Source organism: Staurois parvus, unplaced genomic scaffold, assembly GCF_062004578.1.
Source record: "Staurois parvus isolate SC_StPar_1 unplaced genomic scaffold, SC_StPar_1.0 ptg000019l, whole genome shotgun sequence".
Lineage (NCBI taxonomy): Eukaryota > Metazoa > Chordata > Amphibia > Anura > Ranidae > Staurois > Staurois parvus.
Genome location: NW_028317815.1, coordinates 3,855,076 through 3,876,595, shown reverse-complemented (window position 1 = coordinate 3,876,595; position 21,520 = coordinate 3,855,076). Strand labels below are relative to the sequence as shown.

Here is a 21,520-nt window from a genome sequence, read left to right as displayed (position 1 = left end):
CGTCTCCACATTTTATTTTGCTGAGAAATCAATTTGAAAAACACCCCCTAGCATTTCTAGTTGTGACCATCTTGAGTAAGGGCAGATGATTCATGTAGCATTTACTTCCTGGAATCCATCTGCCCTTAGCTCAAGCATGCATGCAGGTGTGTGCTTAGCTGAGAAAACCCCTTCTCCTCTGCTGAAGACTCACGGGATGTATGACATCATCTGCCTAGGCATGGAAACCATGAAGTAACTGAAGAAATGAAGAAAAAAAAAAGTTTCAAACAAGTAAATACGATATACCTTCACATCTATTTACTAATGCTTGTTGCATAAGGATTAAAAATGGTTAATGTTGATCGAGAGTGACGTTCTACTTTAAGTACTATTAATCTGCAAGCAGCAAATAGGGAACTCATCACTGCCAGAAATGTGTGAAGGTCTACATTAGATACTGTATATCCCAATATGCAGGTAAGCGGAGACTTCCTGATTGGAGTGATGAAAACCTTATTCATTTTACGAGATAACTGCATTCCAGCACCTCACCAGTTTGGGACATTCCAACAGAAGGTGTACAAGATCCCCCAGCTCTGTACCACATTTTTGCACCAAAAGTTATCTTTTTGCCCTGTTATATAGGAAGGCTGGAGTTCTGTAGGGCCTGAGGAATATGAAGAATTGCATTATCTTCTTGCCCTCCAGGGGATTTACCCCCCTTCCTGACCCGGTCAATTTTTTGGGATACAGCGCTGCATTATCTTAACTCGGGTCTCCAAACTATGGCCCTCCAGCTGTTGAAGTACTACAAGTCCCATCATGCCTCTACCTCTAGGAGTCTTACCAGTGACTGTCAAGAGTCTTGCAAGGCCTCATAGGACTTGCAGTTCCTCAACACCTGGAGGGCCATAGTTTGGAGACCCCTGCTTTCACTGACAACTGTGTGGCCATGCAACACTCCACCCAAATGAAATTTATGTCCTTTTTTCCCCCCACAAATAGAGCTGTCTTTTGGTGGTATTTGATGACCTCTGCATTTTTTAATTTTTTGCGCTAAGGAAAAAAAAAAAGACAATTTTGAGAAAAAGAATATTTTTGACTTTTTGCTATTAAACATGTCCAGTAAAAAAAATATCAAAATGTCACCATAAATTTAGGCTAAAATGTATTCTGCTACGTCTTTGCTAAAAAAAAAGCCAATACGTGTAAATTAATTGGTTTACGTGAAAGTTATAGTGTCTACAAATCGCAGTATAGATACTGGAATTTTTACTTTTTTTTATACTAGTAATGGCGGCAATTGGCGACTTATAGAGGGACTGCGGCGGGCATTCTGATACTGGGGGGGAACTGTCACTGACATCCCCAATGACACTAATACAGTGATCAGTGCTAATAAAAAGCACTGACACTGGACAGGAAGGGGTTAACATCTGGGGCGATCAAAGGGTTAACTGTGGGTCTTCTATGAAGAGCAATACAAAGCAATGTGCAGGAGCTGACAGGAGAGAGATCTGTATTGTTTACATACAGACCTCTCCCCTGTCAGTGATAATCGGAGATCGCTGGGTGCCGGTAGGGAAGCACCAGCCAGAACCTGGTGATCAACAGCTGAGACCACCAGTGGCGGCGTAGGTAGGGCGCATGCGCACCCCCTACCCAGAAATGCAAAATCACGTATATATATACACGTGATTTTGCGCAGCTATGCCGCCCTGTAGCAGTATTTATGCTATAGGACGGCAGGCAAGCAGGACAAGGGAATATGTGCAGCAAGGAGATATTGGAAGAAGTGCTTCAAAGTCTCCCACTGGAGATAGTACACAAATCTTCTTCCCATTTCTTTCTACAATGTTCTCAGAGGGTTATGTAATATGTTTATATAAAGGGAAAATATTGTTCATTTGGTATCTTAAGTTAAGTTTAATTAATTAGGTTAAGTTAATTAATGTATGGGGGGGAAGTTGTGTTGCATGGTGAAGGTACTGGTAACAATTGCATTTTTTCTACATACTTACCTGTAAAATCCATTTCTTGGAGTACATCACGGGTCACAAAGCACCCTATTCATGACTATGTAGGTTATATGCCACCTAGAGGTGGCTGGACACTGCCCGACCAATGAGAGGAGATCCTCCCCTATATAACCCCTCCTATACAGGAAGTACCTCAGATTTAGTAGAAAGCAATGACATTTCCAGAAAGAGGGGTGGGACCTCTTTGTCCTGTGATATGCTCTAAGAAAATTGGATTTTTTATACATACTGACCTGTAAAATCCCTTTCTTGATCGTGCATCACAGGACACAAAGCAGGCTATTTATGACTATGTGGAATGTTCCAAAGCAAAGAAATTTGAGGGGATGGTGACACCATGATAGCCACTGTCAATAATCCCTCAGGACCTACTCAGCTGTCTGTAAAACACGGCGGCCAAAGGCAGAATCTGCTGTGGCTCCGACATCCACCTGTCAGAACCTTGTGAATGTGTGAAATCATGACCATCTTGTGGCCTTGCAAACCTGAGCTACTAAAGCCTGATGGCGAATTACCCAAGATGCCCCCACACTTCTGGTGGAGTGTGCCTTCACAGAAAAAGGGTGAGGGGCTTGATCATTCAAGCCTGTGGTTTGAAAGGTAAATTGGGAGATCCAATGAGAAATAGTCACCTCGGAAGCCTCTTGCCCCTTCCTAGGCACCTCTGGCAGCACAAATAGAGCATCTGACCTCCTGACCTGTGCCGTCACCTTCAAGAAGACCCTTACAGCACATGCCACATCCAAGATATGCAGAGAGCTTTCTCTTGCTGACTGAGGTCTAGGAAAGAATGAAGGCAGAACTATGTCCTCATTGAGATGAAATCCAGAAACCACCTTTGGTAAAAAGCACGGATAAGGTTGCAAAGCCACCTTAAGATGCAAAACCAGAAATGGTTCTCTGCAAGATAGAGCTGCCAGCTCCTACACCCATCTCGCAAAAGTGATTTTCACTAGAAACAACAACTTTCGAATCAACAGGACCTGTGGAAATCTCTCCAATAGGTTCAAATGGATGGATTTTGCAAAACCTCCAAAATCAAGTTCAGGCCCCAAGGATACAAAGGCAAACTGACAGGAGCCATATACATCCTTGTAAAAAAAAAAAATGCGGACCAAAGAGTGAGACGCAATAGCTAATTCTGAAACCTGGCTCTTAATGGTACCAGCAGCCAAATTCTTCTGCAACCCTGCTTGAAGAAACAGACTCGCATACTTTCATGGGTGTTATTTGTAAACCTAACACCAGGCAATGTAAGTCTTCCAGGTTCTGTAATAAATGTTCCTAGCAATTTCCTTTCTAGCACAAAACATGATGGAGATGACAGAATCTGACACTGATCCACTTCAGGATCTGGGTTTCAATGGCCATGCCGTAAAATTTAGCGACTGTAAAGCTGGGTGCAATATAGGACCTTTAGGCCGGGCCCATCTACTGCCATCTTTACTATGTCCGAGTACCAGGCGCGAGCAATCCATATCACCAGAATTGACTCCTCCCGAATCCTGTGTAAGACGCAGCAGCAGCTGGATCAGAGGAAAGGCATAAATCAGTGAGAACTGGTTCCAAGGAATCACTAAGGAGTCTACCCCTGCTGTGCGAAGGTCCCTTACCCTGGACACAAAAAGACCGACCTTGTTTTTGAGCCTGGATGCCATATAGATCTACATCTGGGCAACCCCATCGCTGGCAGATGAAAACATTAAGATGCAAAGCCCATTTCCCTGCAATCAACTGCCGGCGCCCAAGTTACTCCATCTGCCAATTTTCGACACCTGGACTGAACACTGCTGACTTGGAAAAGGTCTCTCTACCTAGGTCAGAATGTAGTTCACCTTCTGAGCACCTCGACTCCTGGTACCACCCAGGTGGTTGATGTATGCAACTGCTGTGGCATTGTCGGACTGAGTCCTTACAGGCCAACCCTGAAGCCTGGATGTCCAACACCTCAGAGCCAGCCTCACTGCTCAAAGTTCCAAGACATTGATGGGAAGAACCCTTTCCCATGGAAGTCACCTTCCTTGAGCTGTGGCCTCATCCAGAACGGCCCCCCAACCTGAAAGGCTTGCATCGTTGGTTACCAACTTCCACACTGGCCGAAAGGATCTTCCCTTTTTCAAATTGTGAGTTATCAACTACCAATTCAGGCTGTACTGCACCTCTGGAGACAGAAATATGCAGTAATCCAGCGCCAGAATCTTTTGTTCCAAACAGACAGAATATAACTTTGCAGTGGTCTGGAGTGGAATTCAGCATAGGGAATAGCCTCCAAAAAGAGGACACCATCTTCCCCAGCAACCTCATACAGAGGCGAATTGAAGGATACCTCTTGGTCTTCAAACTGCAAACCTCGTTCCTCAGGGCGCAATACCTTTATGTGAACCATATCTAGGACCATCCCCAATAGTCCAGGCTCTTCACTGGCTCCAGGGCCGACTTCTTGGGGTTGAGCACCCAGCCCAGCTGTTCCAGGATCTGCATTGCAAGGACCACATCCTGCTTCAGATCTGGCACCGACTGATTTCTGAGCAAGAGATTGTGTATATAACCCGTAACTGATACTCTGAGTTCTGAGTAGCCCCAACACTGGAGCAAGAATTTTTGTGAAAACTCTGGGAGCTGTGGTCAACCCAAACGGTAGTGCTATGAACTGGAAATGCTGAGCCCCAACCACAAACCGCAGAAATCTTTGGTGAGGAATGAATATTGGTAAATGCATCCCTGAGGTCTATGGACGCTAAAAAATCTCCCTCTTGTTGGGAGGCCACTACTGACCAAACCGATTCAATGCGAAAGGATCGAACATTTAGGAACGGATTTATCCCCTTGAGGTCTAAAATGGGCCTTACACCCCCATTTGGTTTTGGGACTGTAAACAGGTTTGAATAAAACCCCTGAAACCTTCATGACTACTTGAGCCAATAGGCAATCGATTGTCTGAAATAAAGCTCTTCTTTTCTCTGGATTAGTTTGTACATTTGATCTTAGAAATCAGGGGAGAGGGAAATACCCAAAATTCTAGTTCGTACCCTAAATAAATTATGGAAAATGGTCTTGAATTAGAGCCCACCATGCGGCAACAAACTTCAAAAGCCTTCCCTGGAGGCTGGAAGACCTTCTGCTTCTCCACAGGCTGTGACTCCTCAGAAAGAAATTCTACTGCCTGACCTTCCTCAGGCTCCACCCATTCCTGCTCCAGGATTGGTGGTTCTAGTGACGGGGATCTATCCCGCTTCTTAGTCCCCTGAAAAACTGATGCAATCATCCCAGCGATCTTATCTTCTAAACCCTAAGTTCAGCTAAGGCTGAAGCAAGATCAACCTTTGTTACATATGCTGGAGCAGAAGCCCCAGTAGTAGCCACAATGCCAGATAGATGCAGTGGCTCAGACTGCCCAGTCAGAAAAGGATATTACAACGGACCTTCGACTAGGTTCCTCAGGACCTGGCGGGTGTACATTAGTGTCCTTTTCTGCTGCACCGTCCCCACATCACTTCAGATAGCGCAAACCTGTGTACCTCCACTAGTAATACAGATCACAATGATACAGCTATACAAGTAGTAGTGTGCTTAAACACTCAATGCAAATGCTGCCTTATGAACCACCTACAGTGGCTCCTGACTGATTGGTCCACGCTTCCCCCTTAGGGGAGTACTCACATGCCCCTACTGAATAGCCCGCTCTGTGTCCCGGCCACAGGAGATTCCTCAGCAGCAGCTCACGTTTCCTGGCTTCCAGATAAACAAAATATGTCCGACTTTTGTTTCTGGCCGTACTCCCTCTAGTGGCCAAAAACAAAAAGCAAGTACATCTCGGGAACAACAGTGAGTACTTCTCCTGGTGGAAACTCACAGTGACATCACCTCTCCTTTTCTCTCCAAATTAGAGCTTTTGTTTGTTTCTTCTTATAAAGAGAAAAAAGGAGATATCTTACCAGTAACACCACAGGTCCCTGACTTCCGTCAGGCACCAACCTTCACCCGTCATGGCAGACATTGTCATACAGACTTTCAAGGACTCAGTCCCCATGCTGAGGGGCTACTGCTTTGGACCTGTATAGCACCCCACTGGAAGCGCCTTGGTCAGATTTGCAACTGTACAGGGTTCCAACTGCACGGGGTCCAGCACTGTAAAGCTGCATTACAGGCAAAATGTCAAGGACTCTTCTCCTTATCCAGCGAGGCTAGGGTACCATCCATTTTAGCTCATAGCCTTCTGAATGGATCCAATTAAAGTCCCTCTCTAATGGAACTGTTCTAGACTTTCAGGACTTCGTCGCTGCTCAAACTCCCTCCAACCCTGTTCCCCCTCACTCAGCTACCCCCTCATCACCCCTCTCCCATGGCCCCACCACTGCTCTGACCCCCACTTCCATCCCACATTAGAGATATGCTCTAAGAGTACAGCAACACTCTCAGTAACCATCCACCTTACAGACACTGGCGAAAAAAATGAGGTACTTCCTGTATAGGAGGGGTTATATAGGGGAGGACTACTTTCAGATTGGTTGGTCAGTGTCCACTCACTTATAGGTAGCCTATAACTTACATAGTCATGAATAGCCTGCTCTGTGTCCCATGATGTACGATAAAGAAAGGAGTTTTTGTGAAGCTTAAATCAAGTTTCCATTTGCTTGATTGTTTTGAATTGGTTATCCACATAGAGCTGGGAAACAGTCTAAATACCAGCTGCCTTCCACACTTGAAAACCTTGGAATTTTTCAAATTCTGGTAGCTTCTCATTCTTCCAGAGGTGTATAAATTTTGTAGGACCCGCTTTGTTCAATATGTGTTTAGAGTTGTCCCATACTTTCCTCATAAGATGAACCACAGGACTATGCAAGGTATTCGTAACATATGAAGGGGATTCTAGTGACAGAAGGGGATTGTGGATCAGAAATGCAGAGGAGGGGCAGCTAAACAAATTCCAACTAGCCAGATGTTGCAGTTGTAATGCCAAAAAAGAAGTACAAGGGTTTGGGGTAGAAACCCTCCCAAATCTTTTGGGTATTTTTGGGTGTCGATTCCTTCAAAATAAAAACTTGAAATATAGTGTTAATTTTGATAGATACAATATTTCTTATTTACCTGAATAAAACAAAGCAAACAATGTAGGCCTGACCATAAAGAAAGAAATGCATGTGAAAACACCGTACATTAGAACTTTGCTCTACAACATAAATGCAGAGACTATATACAAAGAACGGTTGGTGCATCCTAGCACCCTACATAATAAAAATGCCACATTAACTGCAACCCTATTACAAATGCTAGAAATATTCCATTTCACAGTTGTCATGATTCCAATGCCCTGTTGCCAGGTGCTCTAGATTATGCATGATTACGAAAGGTGTCATATTAAAAAGGGGCCACAATTATTTCATGTTATCAGGTATTGCATTACAGCAGCATAATGATGACGTCTAACCAGGTGCCACGTTGCAAGTGCTGTATTGATACAGAGCTACCAGGTAGAATGCTATATACTGTATTTTATAAAATTCTTGTTATAAATCCTGAGGGTTATTTTCTCCTACACCCCCTGCCCATCTCTGCCTGTCATGTCACAAAATCCTCTTTAGGAAGTATACAGAGCAGTTTGTGACAACTTCTACTATCCTACATCTCAGTGTATGGATGTGGAGAGATAAGCATGACTTTCAATAAACCAATCAAAAACTAGAAGAATGAACTGTTCATCATGTGAGCTAATTTGTGGTCAATATGGGGGCGACGAGGCTGACAGACTAGTGACAGCTACAGAATCCTCAGGCACAAGCTTGCAAGGTTCTAGTGCTTTATCTTAGTTATAAGATGGCACAATCTCTGATACATTGTATTAAACCAGGAATCAGTAAGGGCCCATACACACTGTTGTGTCCTGTTAACATGCACATTACTGTAAAACACTTTAAATGCATTAGCATGTTGCGGTGCCATTCATTTTCAAAAGGCACCCCAACACATTTAGGGAACATATATACACTGCAGGTTGCCACAATGCAAGGTAATGTTTGTTGTGGTGCACTACATAAAAAAAAAGGTCATTTCTCTTTATTTGCCATTTTGGTGCCTTTTTGCCATGTGCGTTACCGGACCAAAAACATGTAACAAGGCACCAGGACAATATAATGTCAAGCCCACCAGCATATTTTATCAAATACAGCAAAAGGACAGTACAATTGCATACAAATCAATATATTCTGTTAAAACTTTTCTGAATCAGGACACAACATTCTTTTTTTTTTTTTTAGGGGGATAGCAGGTACTTTATGACATCAGTTTCAGCTTGTACTTTTTCCCTATAAACAGCCATTTAATGGAACCGCTGCTTTCTTTTCTTGTCTGGTGAAACATTCTTGGAGAGAAAGGAAAAGAGCAGTAATTTGTTTTTTTTTTTTACATGCACTGGTTGTTCTCTAGTGATTTTGATTACTGTACTGACCTAGGATTACTCCTCTGCACCTGCTGCCATGTGTTAAGTGCGGAGCTTAATAAAAGAAGGACGCTCCATGGGGTGTGTCAAGTGGGAAGAGAGAAACTAAACAGATTCTGATTATCCACTTAAAAATGACAGGCTACCCCGGATTATCTCCCCATGACACATTTGCCTTGTTACTGTGTGTATTTTTAATCATGTGGGCAAGAAACGTAGCTCCTACTGGTAAACACAGTTACACAGTACACAATACAGATATTGATTAAAAGGTTTATTCTTCATAATACTGCAGAGTGTATTGGAATGCTCCAAGGCTTACCTGAATCTACATATACAGAAGTACAGTATACCAGCAAAATTTTGCTGCTGCACACATGGGATACACTGCTTATTAACACAGTAGGCTGGCAGAGCTGGCTCAGGGCTAATAGGAGGGTCACAATAGTCTTTTATACAGTACACTCTGCAGGAAAAGAGGCAAGACAAAAAAAAATCCCAACATAAAAGGAAATACAAAAAGGCACTATATCCCAATGGAATGAAAACAATGACACAAATGATTCATAAATGATTCATTATACATCCAGTTATCCAGTTTCATAGTTCAGTTCCCATAATTTATATCCTATATTTTGTGGCACAGCAATCAGCTATACAGAGGTTTCCTTGGACTCGGCCACTGGCGGGTGGAAACTTGTCACCTCCGCGTAGGTGATATCTAAGGGGAACAAAACAAGCAATAAGTGATTTCATCAACACCACACTGATATATCCACTTGAAACAACTTCTACATCAGCTATTTTTTTCAAGGCTGGGCTGTATAATGGCCAGTTATTTGTTAGAACTAGTGACACTACTAATATGTATTAAATGGTATGTAAACCCAATGATAAAAACGCTTTTACATGGGTGGCAGGGGCTGGTAAAAACAGATGGCTGAGCTGTGGCACCCCACTAGATCTTAACAATACAGTTGGAAAAGGCTGTACACATGTTGCTGCATGCTGCAGCATTTTTACCTTGGGCTGCAGAGTTTGAAAGAAGGTGCCACCTGTCAAACTCGCACACTGAGTACAGTATGGTCGCTTCAGAACTGTGAACCAAACGCTTGGCTAACAGTTACGACATAGTCCTGCAATTTAAAACTGAAAAACACTAAATACATAAATAAATAAACAGGCACCAGGAGGCAAGAGTATCCCTCCTGAACACTTGTCATCCACAGCTATACCTCCCTGTGAAAAGAGGTCCAGTGCAAATCACTTTTCAGAGGGCAGTAAGCAATACTGCTAATTACATAGTTAGTTTGGCTGAAAAAAGTCCATCTAGTTCAACCATAAAAGGGTAAAAAAAAAATTATATCCTATACTCAGATAAGATGGATAGACAGATAGATAGACATACACACAGATAAGTTATCCATATGTACCAACCCACAAAGACACACGACTTTGTGGGTTGGTGCATATAGATAATGTACCTGTCCATGTGGATACTTCGTATTGGAGAAGGCTGTATATACACTGATAATTTGCTCTAATCTATAGCAGGAGCACAACATACCAAGCAGTGAACTGCATGATGGTATAGCTTCTATCAGAGGTGGTATTTAGGTTTTCTAAATCTGAATCTAAAAATTTATAGGAGCCCTGCTCTGAAAGAAGTATGTAGGCTGCCCTGGCTGACCTGTTTTTTTGAAAATGGTAATTTTCTGCATGTCAAACTCTGTTAAACCAGTTCTATGATGCAAACAGCCTACCAGACAGCACAGCACATTCCCATAGCAGTAGCAGTTCATCCCAGTCCAGGATGCAACCTCAGCCTGCTTAAAGGACAAGTTCACCTTTTATAAAACAAAATACATAAATAAATACACATCTTTTTATAGGTCAAAAATGTGCATTTAGTATTTTTTTTACACTGCAGCCTGTAAAGCATTGGATTCACAATCAGCAGATTGCAGGTGCAATGCCAGGCTCCTACAAACTGCCAGCCATCTGCCAATAGCTACCATGCCGGCAGACAGTTACTGAACTGCAGGAAGAATCAAATCAATGAACTACGAAAGCGCTCGCCTGTCCCTTCATAGTTCATTGAGAACTACAAGCCATCTGCCGTGATGGCTGATCGTGCTTATAGTTCATTCATTCACAGAACTCTGTTAATTCATGATGCAGCCATGTGGGTGGAGCCCGCAAGGCAGCACAGTTTTTAAATTGTGACAGAGGGTGTGGGGATCAGAAGGGGAGTGCAGGCAGGTGCTGCACTGTAACATGTTACAAAGGTGAACTCTAATGGAAAATGGAGCAACAGCTCCTCTCTTGACTATACTGTCAACCAGTTCCCTGACAGTACTGGTCACTACAGGAGAGCCTAACAGTTTATTGCACTGGCCATCCAAAAGTCTCAGTGTAACTGTAGAATGTGTTTAAATATAAGTATTTTGCAAGTACAGCTATTTACACAGTTTGAAACCGATGTAGAACAGAGGAATAAACATTGACTATTTCCGGTCCTTGTTGCTTCCTAATATAAATTACTGGCTTCCTCGGAGTTCTGTGTGGAAACCTAGGCATTGACTACCTGCTCATGTACAGGACACACTGGATTGCCAGTACCTGGAAGATATCCATACTTTGTAAAATGTAACTACTGCAGTGGGATTTGCATTTTTTAAGTTAGGAAACAGCAGGGAGGGGAGGAGTATGGGAATAGTATGGTTAAATCTGCTTTAAGTGCAAATGAGACAAGACAGAATAGAAAGAGAAAACAGCTTGGATATTTCCTTCTACACTCACGCCTCCATTCTTCAAGAGGAAGTTCTAGATTGTCATGTGAATCATCATATGGATCTGCTTCTGCCTCATCGTCAGAATCATGGAACTGCTCAAAGTATGGATGACATAAAGCATCAGTTGCTGTTATTCGCTTATCTGCATCCAACACCAACATCTTTTCCAGCAGGTTGACAGCTAAAGACAGAAACAAGAAGCAGAGATGAACACTAAATATGACTCCTAAAAAAATAAATCTTAGTCTGAATCCACATAGAAGCTTAGATATACGAAAGCAAAAATTTAAAAAGCATTGAAAACATGCTAAAAGCTTAAAATCATTGTTTTACAATGGTTAACGCAAGCAAGCATTAGAAAATAGTTTAAAAATATAAAAAGTTAAAATGTGTTTAAAATTTTACCTGCAAATATATCAATTTAAGTCACAAAAAAGCTTCCATCACTCTGAACACATCTTAACAATCTGGTTTTAAAAGAAAAACCTGCCATGAGAGAAACAAAGCCCATCATTGCTGACCTTCAGCTGTCTCTAGATTCTAACTTTTCTAAATCATTGACCCACAACAAGTATGCAAATCAGAAAATCAGAGTGAAGTCAGAACATCTGATCTGCAAACACATTCTAGTTTAATGACTCAGAAAGTATTACAGTTAACCTGTCAGAAACCTGGGCAATTCAAAAGGAGCACTTGATGAAAAAATGCATACCCAAAAGGTTACCTTTAGTGAATACCCAACTTCAAAATGATCAATATAGAAATAGGCTGCTGAAGTTACATGCAAATCTTAACTTACTGCAAAATTTGATCCTGCCTTTCCCATCTCCCTACTGGCCTGGGATGCACCCACTTTCAATAGTCAATACAGGAGGCTGGCAGAGTGGAGTCATGCATCTTTAACAGGAAAATTCAAGATTTGTAGATAGCGTCAGCTTTCTATCTCTTGACCTTCTTATTTTGCCATGCAGTGATGTAATCTCAGCTCATGACATTTTTTCATCAAGCACAAGTGAATATTGCATTGGTATGTGGTTAATTTACTTTAAAACCAAAAAGTCCGTATGACAGCCAGAAAAATAGCATTTTCAGAGGGATAGGTTAACAACAACAGCCTACATACTTCTCTCTTGACAGGTGTTCTGTAAACCAGTTGCAATTTATGTTTAAAGAACAGCTTATAGAAGTTTTCAGAACACTGCTATCAGTACACAAAAAAGTAACTCCCTATTTTACTCTCCCTCTAATTCTTCCCATCCCATAATTATTATATTATAGCCATACCGGGGAATATTTTTTATTTACATTACCCATAAATTTATGTTGCAATTACAATTTCCTACATTTTCATGTACATCCATTGTACAAATGAAAAAAGCATCTGCCTTGATATAACAAGTTTTGGTGGAAGCTTGTTACTTCCATCAGCTGTTTTAAATAAGAGCAGTACATTTGAAAATATTTCTAACAGTACTGCTTTTTCTTCTTTTTCTTAAGCCCCACATGGATCAAAATTCACCCAGTTCAAGATTTGACTTATGTATGGGCTGACTGTACTGAAGCTGATCGATTGATCAACTTGGGTACAATCAAACAGCCTGCCAGATATTTTTTACATGAGATTACTGCTGGCAGCTATAGCCACTACCAATAATCATTGTGCTCTGCCAGCCAGGAAGGCCTCCTGCGCCTCACCTTCTCCCCCCCCCCCCCCCTTTCCTGGCAGAGCACAAAAGCGCTGCAGAAGGCACTGCTGGTGGGTAATCAAGCTATTTTCTTTCCATCCACACATGGAATAAATCTGAAGCCGTTTCCCGCAGTACATCTTTTTCACCACAAGATGCCCTTGGTCTTCTGGGTTCAAAGACACTGAGCATCCTTCAATTTAGAACACTGAGGACATCTTGTGGCAAAATAATAGTACTGCGGGGGACAGCTCTGGATTAAATGGTAAATACTGTATATTGCAGCCTGGACTGCTTTTTTTTTTATTTTTAAACATGTGCTGGGGATGGGAGCTCTTATAACTTTAAAATTAAGTCCAACTCTGAGCATTTTTTTTAAAACATGTAACAATCTTACTGTATAATCTTCTTTAAATCTATTAATAACTCTAGTGCAAGGCCTGCCTTACAAGCTGATTAGCAAATTAAACAGAGAAGTGTAGAATAGCAAAAATAAAGTAAAAAAATACATACTCTGCCAACTCTAAGCCCCAGGACTGAGCGATCATTGACTGCTGATCGCTTAGTTCTCATCTTCACTGAGCAGACAGCGGTGACTGTTAGTCACTGGCTCTCTGCTTTGCCCCTCCAGTGCTTACTGGAGTGCCAGGCTGTGGAATGGCAAGAGTGGCTGGCTCAGGCTCTCAGTAGTGCGTTGAGAGGCAGAGTAAGCTGTTGTTCAGGTATCTGGGTGGATCCTACCATTATTGTCAGGATCCCTGCAGAGCCTGGATTGACTGTGTTACGTCAGCAGACAGTGGGCTTTAGCCTACTGTTGCCTAAACCTGGGTCACAGGAGTGCAAAAATAAGTGCACTCCTGTGACCCAGAGAAGAAGTATGGCCAAAAAAGCTTTGGTCATACTTCTCTTAAGTATGTTCTTGTATTTCTCAGTTTTAGTAAATCTAAATTACATTGTACAAAGATTTTAAGGTGTATTGTCATAACCTCACCATGCACATTCAAACCTGAAAATGCAATCTTTGTCTAATCTCATTTAGATTTACCAAAACTATGTAATGAGGATCTAATTAACTATCTGCTCAAAGGAACAGTTTTGCACATTTCCCATCTACTATTGTTTGGGTGGGATGTGCAGAACTTTAGATTTCCCTTCACTTTCTGTTCAGATGACAATAGTCACCGGAAGACAGAGTGCAATAACATGTTGCCTAGATCTAATGCTTCACCGTACAATTTAAAACTGTAGTTATGACTAGAGTGCTAGTAAAAAAATATTTCTAGGATTAATTTTAAGCAGTCTAGAGCTCAGTACCACATCTTATTATGCATAGCTGCCATCTTTAAATCACCTTATTTTTAATTGTGGACTTTGTGGCCATTATTATGGCAGACTAACTGAATCCATTATTATGAAAAGACTTATGAATCCCATTGTATCAAATCTGACACCCAAATATCAGATTTTAAAAAGGAAGTATTAAAGTTTTCAGGGTAAATCAGACAGCAAAATGTAGGTTGCACAAAACAGTCTGAAGTAGGGGTCCACTTCTACTACCTGGACTTTTATTAAACATATTTTAAATGCCATTTTTAGCTTTCAGCCAATGATACTTTAAAATGTCCTTATAAACAAATAAATGCACAATAAAAAGTGTTACCAAGAGGGTTTGCGTATCTCAACAGCAACCCAAAGTCTTTCTTCTGCACCTTTGGGAGACTCTTGATATAATTTTTAGCCTGAAACAGAACAAGCATTTAACTATTTAAGCTGTGCTTAATAGTCAATTTCTTGTATGTAAATATAACATTCAAATTAATGCTTTATGAGCAAGAATAAATCACAATGAATCAAGTAGAAATATGTGCAATATGTGTATGTATTAATATATACTGTTACTTATGGTTATATGTGCTGGTGAGAAAATATACATTATAAATGGTTGTACTTACATCAGGACTCTGAAGCTTCTGGACAAAGTCCTGGGTAGGTGTTCCAGTAATTTTCATTATTTCTGTAAGCTGATCCAGATCTAATACTTGGGTTAAAGATCATTTTTATAACCCACAGGAGTGTTTTTTTAATTGTACATTCCAGGACATATGAATTCTTAGACTATAGGCTTATACTCCACCTTCAGGTAATTGGGTCCTGGCTTACAGCCACGTATAACCCCTCCCACTCCCACCATTGCCTCAGTTTTTTTGCTAGTGTCTGCAGGGAATAGACCCGTTTCCCTTTGTTTTGAGAGAGATTGCCTTCTGCACTGATTGATGTATAGGAGTTCTCCTTGAACTGCCTTTCTCTGCTGAGCTTTGGTGTTTAATATCTGTGGCAGTTTTCCAGATCCATCCCTACAGATGTTTATATCCTAGAGAGACAGCACTCCTTAAAAAAAAAAAAAACACAGTGTAGTCCTCCAAGTCTCGATCCCCGGTGCCAGATCCACCATGCAGGCTAAGCCCAAAAGAGCATAATAATCACAATACTGAGTAGAAGCTTCAAAAAGTCCTGGAACCTTAACCATTTCTCTTGCGGGGGCAGCAAACCAGCTCTGGCTCTCAGTTTCTCAGCAGCTCCATCAGGAACGCTCTCTTCAGGGACCTTCACGTCCAGGGTGAAATTTTCAGCTGGTTTTTCCACCATGTTGGAACAGCTAGCAGATATTTGTAAGGATCTACAGTGAGGTGACCGTAAGAAGTGTAGGTCTCTGTCCCCACTGGAGCTACATTGTGCCTTCCCCCCCTTCCATCCTCTCAGGATGGAAGAGAAATTTGAGCAGAGATGGTCCAAATAAGGGGACTCTGAGGCAGAGGAGTCCGCTGCAGAGGACACCAGGCCTCTAATAGGTCTCTGTCTCATCAGTCCACAGAAGGTTCTCACAATAGTAGTCTGAAAGACCTTTAAAACGGTCTCTACCAAAACCTTTGCGGTCTAATGTATCCGGGTTGGGGTCTTGAAGCACGTCCAAACCAACCAAGTCCTTTCTGTTGCATCCTCATACTCAAGAGGCTCTGTACAAGGATTATGCTCAACCAGACAAGGTAAGCGGTTCACGCAACAATACCCCGATGGAAGGCAGTTTCGACAAAAAGTGGGCAGTCCCTACTGTGTACCCTGTGATGTCAACCAAATAACAACCTTACTGCCTTCATCAGGAACCAAGAAAAGTTCCTTTCTTTTCAGAACTCAGGGGCCAAAACAGACTTCCTTTTGGATCAAGTCCTGGAACCCCAAGCCAGCCAAAACACACCCTTGTTCCAAATGAAGGGGTGCCCCACTTCTACAAAAAAACAAAACAAAAAAAAAACAACCCTATTTTTTTCTCTGAGCCACTTGCAGGGTTCACTGCCTGTATTCCAAAACCAGAAAGATTTCATAGATATTACCTGTTCACGGTGCCTGAACCAAATGGCGATGTGCGTCCAATTCTGGAGCTGAAATGTTTGAACAAGTTCTTACAAGTTTAAAAGTTCCATATGGAATAAGTCAGTGATTGCTTCCCTCCATCTGGGGGATTTCCTTCCTGGCCTAAGGTGGACATCCAAGAATGCCTGCCTCCATATCCCTATATTTCTGTGTCATCAATGCTACCTGCACTTGCAGTCGAGGAACAACAGTTTGTAGCTCAGGGCCAATGTGCAGCAGATAGTGTAAGTCCTGCAGGTGAGTTCTCAATTTCAGAAAGTCAATCTCGGAGCCATGGCACTTTACTGAAATATCTGGGCCACATCCTGGAGATGTTTTGGACTCTTTGGGCCAAGGTGGGAGAGTGGAGTCCCCTGAAATACCCTTCCAATCACTGCTGCATGAAGATGCTAGAATTGACGGTAGCCTTTTTCGAGGCAGTTTTGTACTCTCAGTTTCAATCAAGACTGTTGCAACTGTAATCAACATTTTTTTGGCAGGAAAAAAAAACAAAAAAACGCAGGACTAATGGGTTTCTAGAGGAGTTTTTTAGCTGTTAACGCACTAATGCTGAAAAACGTGGCAAAATGCAGTAAACCACTGCAAATCAGCGTTTTTGGACTTTTTTTGACCAAAATATAAGAAAAAGAAAAGCGCCGCTAAACGTGGCAAAACGCTAAGGCGAAAACGCTAACAAAAGCAGAAAAACTCACTTTTTTAACGCGACTTTACACAGCTAACGTTACCAGCATTATCAAAACATCCAGTGTGCATGAGGACTTAAAATAATGACTATTCAGCCTGGTGCTGGAACTCAGTCAATTCAGTTTGAACCTTTAGCAATGATCCCCCTGCTCTGTAGAATGCCAGTCAGGATCAAATCCGACAACACAATGGCAGTGGTGTACCAGAAGTCAGGCTGATCTTTAAGAAGCAGAGAACATTCTGACTTAGAACCAGAACATGGAGTTCAAACCATCCATGGTACACATTCTTGGTGTTAAATTTTGACAAGCAGGCTTCCTCAGCTGCCAATGACTGGTTCTCAGATGGTGGTCTCTCCACTCAGAGGTGTTTCACCAGCTTTGCTTTGATGGGGGACAAATGTAATGGCAACCAGACTCAACCACAAACTGAAGGGGTTTGTGTCCAGATCTAGGGATCTTTGGGCCTTCAGAGTAGATTCCATCCAGTCATTTTGTGATTTATGCATTCCCCCTCTAAAGTACCTACCTCACTTACTTCAGAAGATAAACGGGAAGACACCGGAGATTCTCACTGTACCAAGCTGGCCAAGGAGAGTGTGGTTCTTGGATTTAGACAGACTCCAAGTGGACTCTCCCTGGGTTCTACCAGACTGGCTGGATCTTCTCTCTCCCAAGGCCCTGTGTTCCATCCTGCTTTATGGTCTCTGGCTTCGATGGTGTGGCTGTTAAAGTCCAATTCCTGAGGGACAGGGGTCTTTCAGACTCCATAATTTCCACTTTGAAGAAGTCAGGAAAAGTAAAAAAAAAAAAAAAAAATCCCCCCCCCCCTTTTTTTTTTTCCAGCTTTGTCTAATTATCACAGCTGGATTTGGGACCAGGTAAGCAGATTCCTATCATGCAAGAATACAGCTTCTATAGGTTGCTATACAAACACTGATCCTAACACAGATTGAGCACTGCTAAAGACTTTATCAAGTAAAGAGATTTTTCAGGTTGCTGTTAAATCTGCATAATGTCATACGATCTACCTGAATAACATGGGAGAAGTCAAAGATCACTGGGCACGGTGTTGTCTCCTCACTCCTGATTTATACCTCTAATTGTTGTGCTACAGTGTCGCAATCATGTGCATTGCACAGCAAATATGACCTTAAATTCAGGTGATGAGGAGGAAACCTATCACCTCCTCATCACCTTGTGAATGGTGCAGCAGGAATGAAACTCCTGTTGCTTTAGGTGGGTGCTACTGCCTGTAATCATGGCCAAGTAAATGGGACCACTCTGCAAGTGCCCCAAAACTGCATGCTTCTGCAGGATCCAAGGGGTTAAAACAGGTGGTGAAAAAGCAACACAACGCTGCCTGTTTTACCTCCTTGTTTGCTGTACCGCACAAGGTTGCAGGGCACTTGCAGAGTGGCCTCATTCACTTGAATGGGTCATGCTTGACAGGTGCTACACCCACCAACCATGACAGGGTGTATAACTCCTCAACATGTGTACACCCCTGGCCACGATAGCTAAATGGAGAGGTAAAAGTACATCTTAACTATGGGGTTTTTACCACCCCCCAAACTGCAAAATGTAACTGGACCCTTATTGTTCTGAGCCCCCTATAAGGCCGTTTTTCACATTGATGTGCTGCAGTTTACCTGCACTGCAGATGCAGCACAGTGAACCTGGAAACCTCCTGGGTTAGCTGCGCTTTGCCATAGACTTCTATCCTATCCTGCAGGTGTGGTTCACTTTGCACAAAAACTCCTGCATTCTGGAGTTTTGGTGTGTTTTCAGAAAGTGCAACAAACACGCAGGATAAAATAGAGGTCTATGGCTAAGAGCAGCAAACCTGCAAGAAAGCTGCAGGTACACTGCACTGGGTTGGGTAAACTGCAGTGCATCAGTGTGAAAGCAGCCCTATACACTATTATGCCCCGGGACAGGGGCCAGCACTACAGAGGAGGCTTTTGCTCCCTACTACAGCTCTAATTTTACAAGTAGTCCTTCTGCATTGTGGGGGATGGAGGGTCAGCAAGCCAAGATCACGATCTACCAGTCGCCTGGCCGCAATCTAATAATTGCAGACCCCCGATGTAGGCTAATCAAAAAATGAAAAGAAGGTGTTAACCAATAGCGAGGCACACTAGGGTTAGTTTCAGTAAATTTAGGGATGGACAGGTGTTATACTGCCCATAGAACTCAGGGGACATCTTCTCTTCTATGGGTTATTTAAAGCCCCACTCCTGGGTAAAACCTAACCTCCCTCGTAACCTCCTCTAACCCAATCCTCCTAGCCTTTTTAGTTTCCTTACTGTATGAAGCCAGGTATACTCACCTGTGCCCCGTCCAAGTCCCACACCACTGCTGTTTCTGGGTAGAGAAACTGCTAAGCCAGCGTTGTGATGGTCCCCAAGGCCATAGGACCCCTTGACTCCCTCTTCAGCTGTCATCAGTCCTCTCCTTGATTCTAAGAGGACTCCACTGCAAGCCATCCAATAGAAATTGCAGTCGTCACTCAAGCTAGTTCTTCAGTAGTCTCCGGGTTCCTGGTGCCAGTATTGCGAGTAAGGGAAACTGGAAGTGAACCTTGTGGCTTCACAGCCGGTTTCCTTCTTATGAATAAACAGTTTTAAATTTGTTTTTCACATCTACAGTGGGTATAGAAAATAATCATCCCCCTTTAAAATAATCACATTCTGTTGATTTGTAGCCTGAAATGAACATAGACAGTTATTGTTTTATCCAGCTATATTTACTCAGTGCACCTTGTAACATCCAAGTGAAAGATATAACACTGACATGTCAGGAAAAAAAAAACCAAGCAAACACCGAGTTGGAAAAAAAGGATCACCCCTCCCCAAAATTACCTGTAAACTACATCAGGTGTAACTAATCACCTTCTCAATGGCACACAAAGCCATTTGACTTTCAAATGTGGTCATTTTGACTAGTTCAGCCTGAAAACCGCTTTCCTGGAGCATTTCAGTCCCTGGAAGTGTAACTGAAGCAAACAATCAACTATGGGTGGCAAGGCACTGTCAAAAGATCTCCAGGATAAAGTTGTGGACAGGAACAAGTCAGGAGATGGATACAAAAAAAAAAAAAATCAAAGGCTTTATCAATGTGTAGAAGCACAGTGAAGTCTATTATTAAAAAATGGAAGGTATTTGGTACAACACAGACCTTCTCTGATCAGGACATCACTGCAAACTGGTTGAAAGAGCCAGGAGGAAACTCGTCAGAGATGCTACCAAGAGGCCTACAGCAACTCTGAAGCAGTGGCATAATTTATGACAAAGAGCAGTCACTGTGTGCATTTGACAATATCACAAATTCTCCACAATAGTAGCTTGCATGGGAGGGTTGCAAGAAAAAAAGCCACTCCTGAAGAAAGGCCACATGCAGTCAAGAATGAGCTTTGCCAAAAAGCCCCATGATGATTCTGCGGCCACATGGAAAAAAGTGTTATAGTAAGATTAGACTAAAATTGATTAATCTGGCCTCAACCTAAAATGATATGTCAGGTGGAAATACAACACAGTTCACCATCCAAATAACACCATTCCTAAAGTAAAGCATGGAGGTGGTAATATCCTGTTATGGGGGTGTTTGTCTGCAGCGGGGACTGGAAAACTTGTCAGAATAGAAGAAAAATGGATGGGGCAACATACTGTCAAAGAAAATCTGCTGCTCTTTGACAGAAAGTTGGAAGGTAAACCTTCTTCCTATTGACAACGACCCAAACCACAAAATAAAAATGACTAGACAGAGGTTGAAAGAAAAGGTTGAGTGTGCTTGCATGGCCTACTCAGAGCCCAGACCTAAACCCCATTGAAAATCTGTGGAAAGACTGCACTATACAAATTGTCACCATCAGATTTAACTAAACTTGAGCAGTTCTGCAAAGAAGAGTGTGCAAATATTGCAAAGCCTAGATGTGCAAAGTTAGTAGAGATGTATCTCAACAGACTAAAGGCTGTAATTAAAGCAAAAGGTAGTTCAACAAAATACTCACAGAAGGGGGTGATCCTTTTTCCAACTAAGTGATTCTGTCTTTGAATTTTTTTTTAATTGTTTCTGATATGTTGGTGTTATAGCTCCACTCAGCTGGATAAAACAAAAATGGTCTATCTGCATTTCAGGCTACAAAGCAACAAAATGTGATTTTAAAAGGGGCGCGATTCTTTTCTAAGCACACTGTATGTTCATCAATCATAAAGGTGGACATTCAGCCCACTTCAACTGTCTAAAAAGAAGTGTAAAATCTAAAATTTCCCATTTGAGCTTTAAATGTTCAATGTAACCTGCCCCTAAATTAGTCTTTTTGGTATCCCACCACAGGCAACAAATGGGTTGCACTCAGTATCTTGAACATATATATAAATACTAATTACAGTTTCTCTTAAAAGAACACCGATTCCCTAAGTGACTCTGAAGAACTTGTATAAGAAAAAAGAAAGTACATTTATTTTTA

At 42.1% G+C, this 21,520-nt stretch overlaps 1 protein-coding gene across 1 annotated transcript in view; it reads right to left on the bottom strand.

Moving 5' to 3' along the window:
* Positions 1-8,716: 8,716 nt before the first annotated feature.
* MAPK12 (mitogen-activated protein kinase 12) overlaps positions 8,717-21,520 on the bottom strand; it is a 124,352-nt gene continuing 111,548 nt past the window's right edge. The window contains exons 9-12 of the mRNA XM_089684535.1: positions 14,890-14,969; positions 14,598-14,676; positions 11,260-11,433; positions 8,717-9,178 (exon numbers count right to left, since the gene is read on the bottom strand). Coding sequence (XP_089540661.1) covers positions 9,111-9,178; positions 11,260-11,433; positions 14,598-14,676; positions 14,890-14,969 — 401 coding nt within the window. The 3' untranslated portion in view covers positions 8,717-9,110. The remainder of the gene's footprint in view (positions 9,179-11,259; positions 11,434-14,597; positions 14,677-14,889; positions 14,970-21,520) is intronic.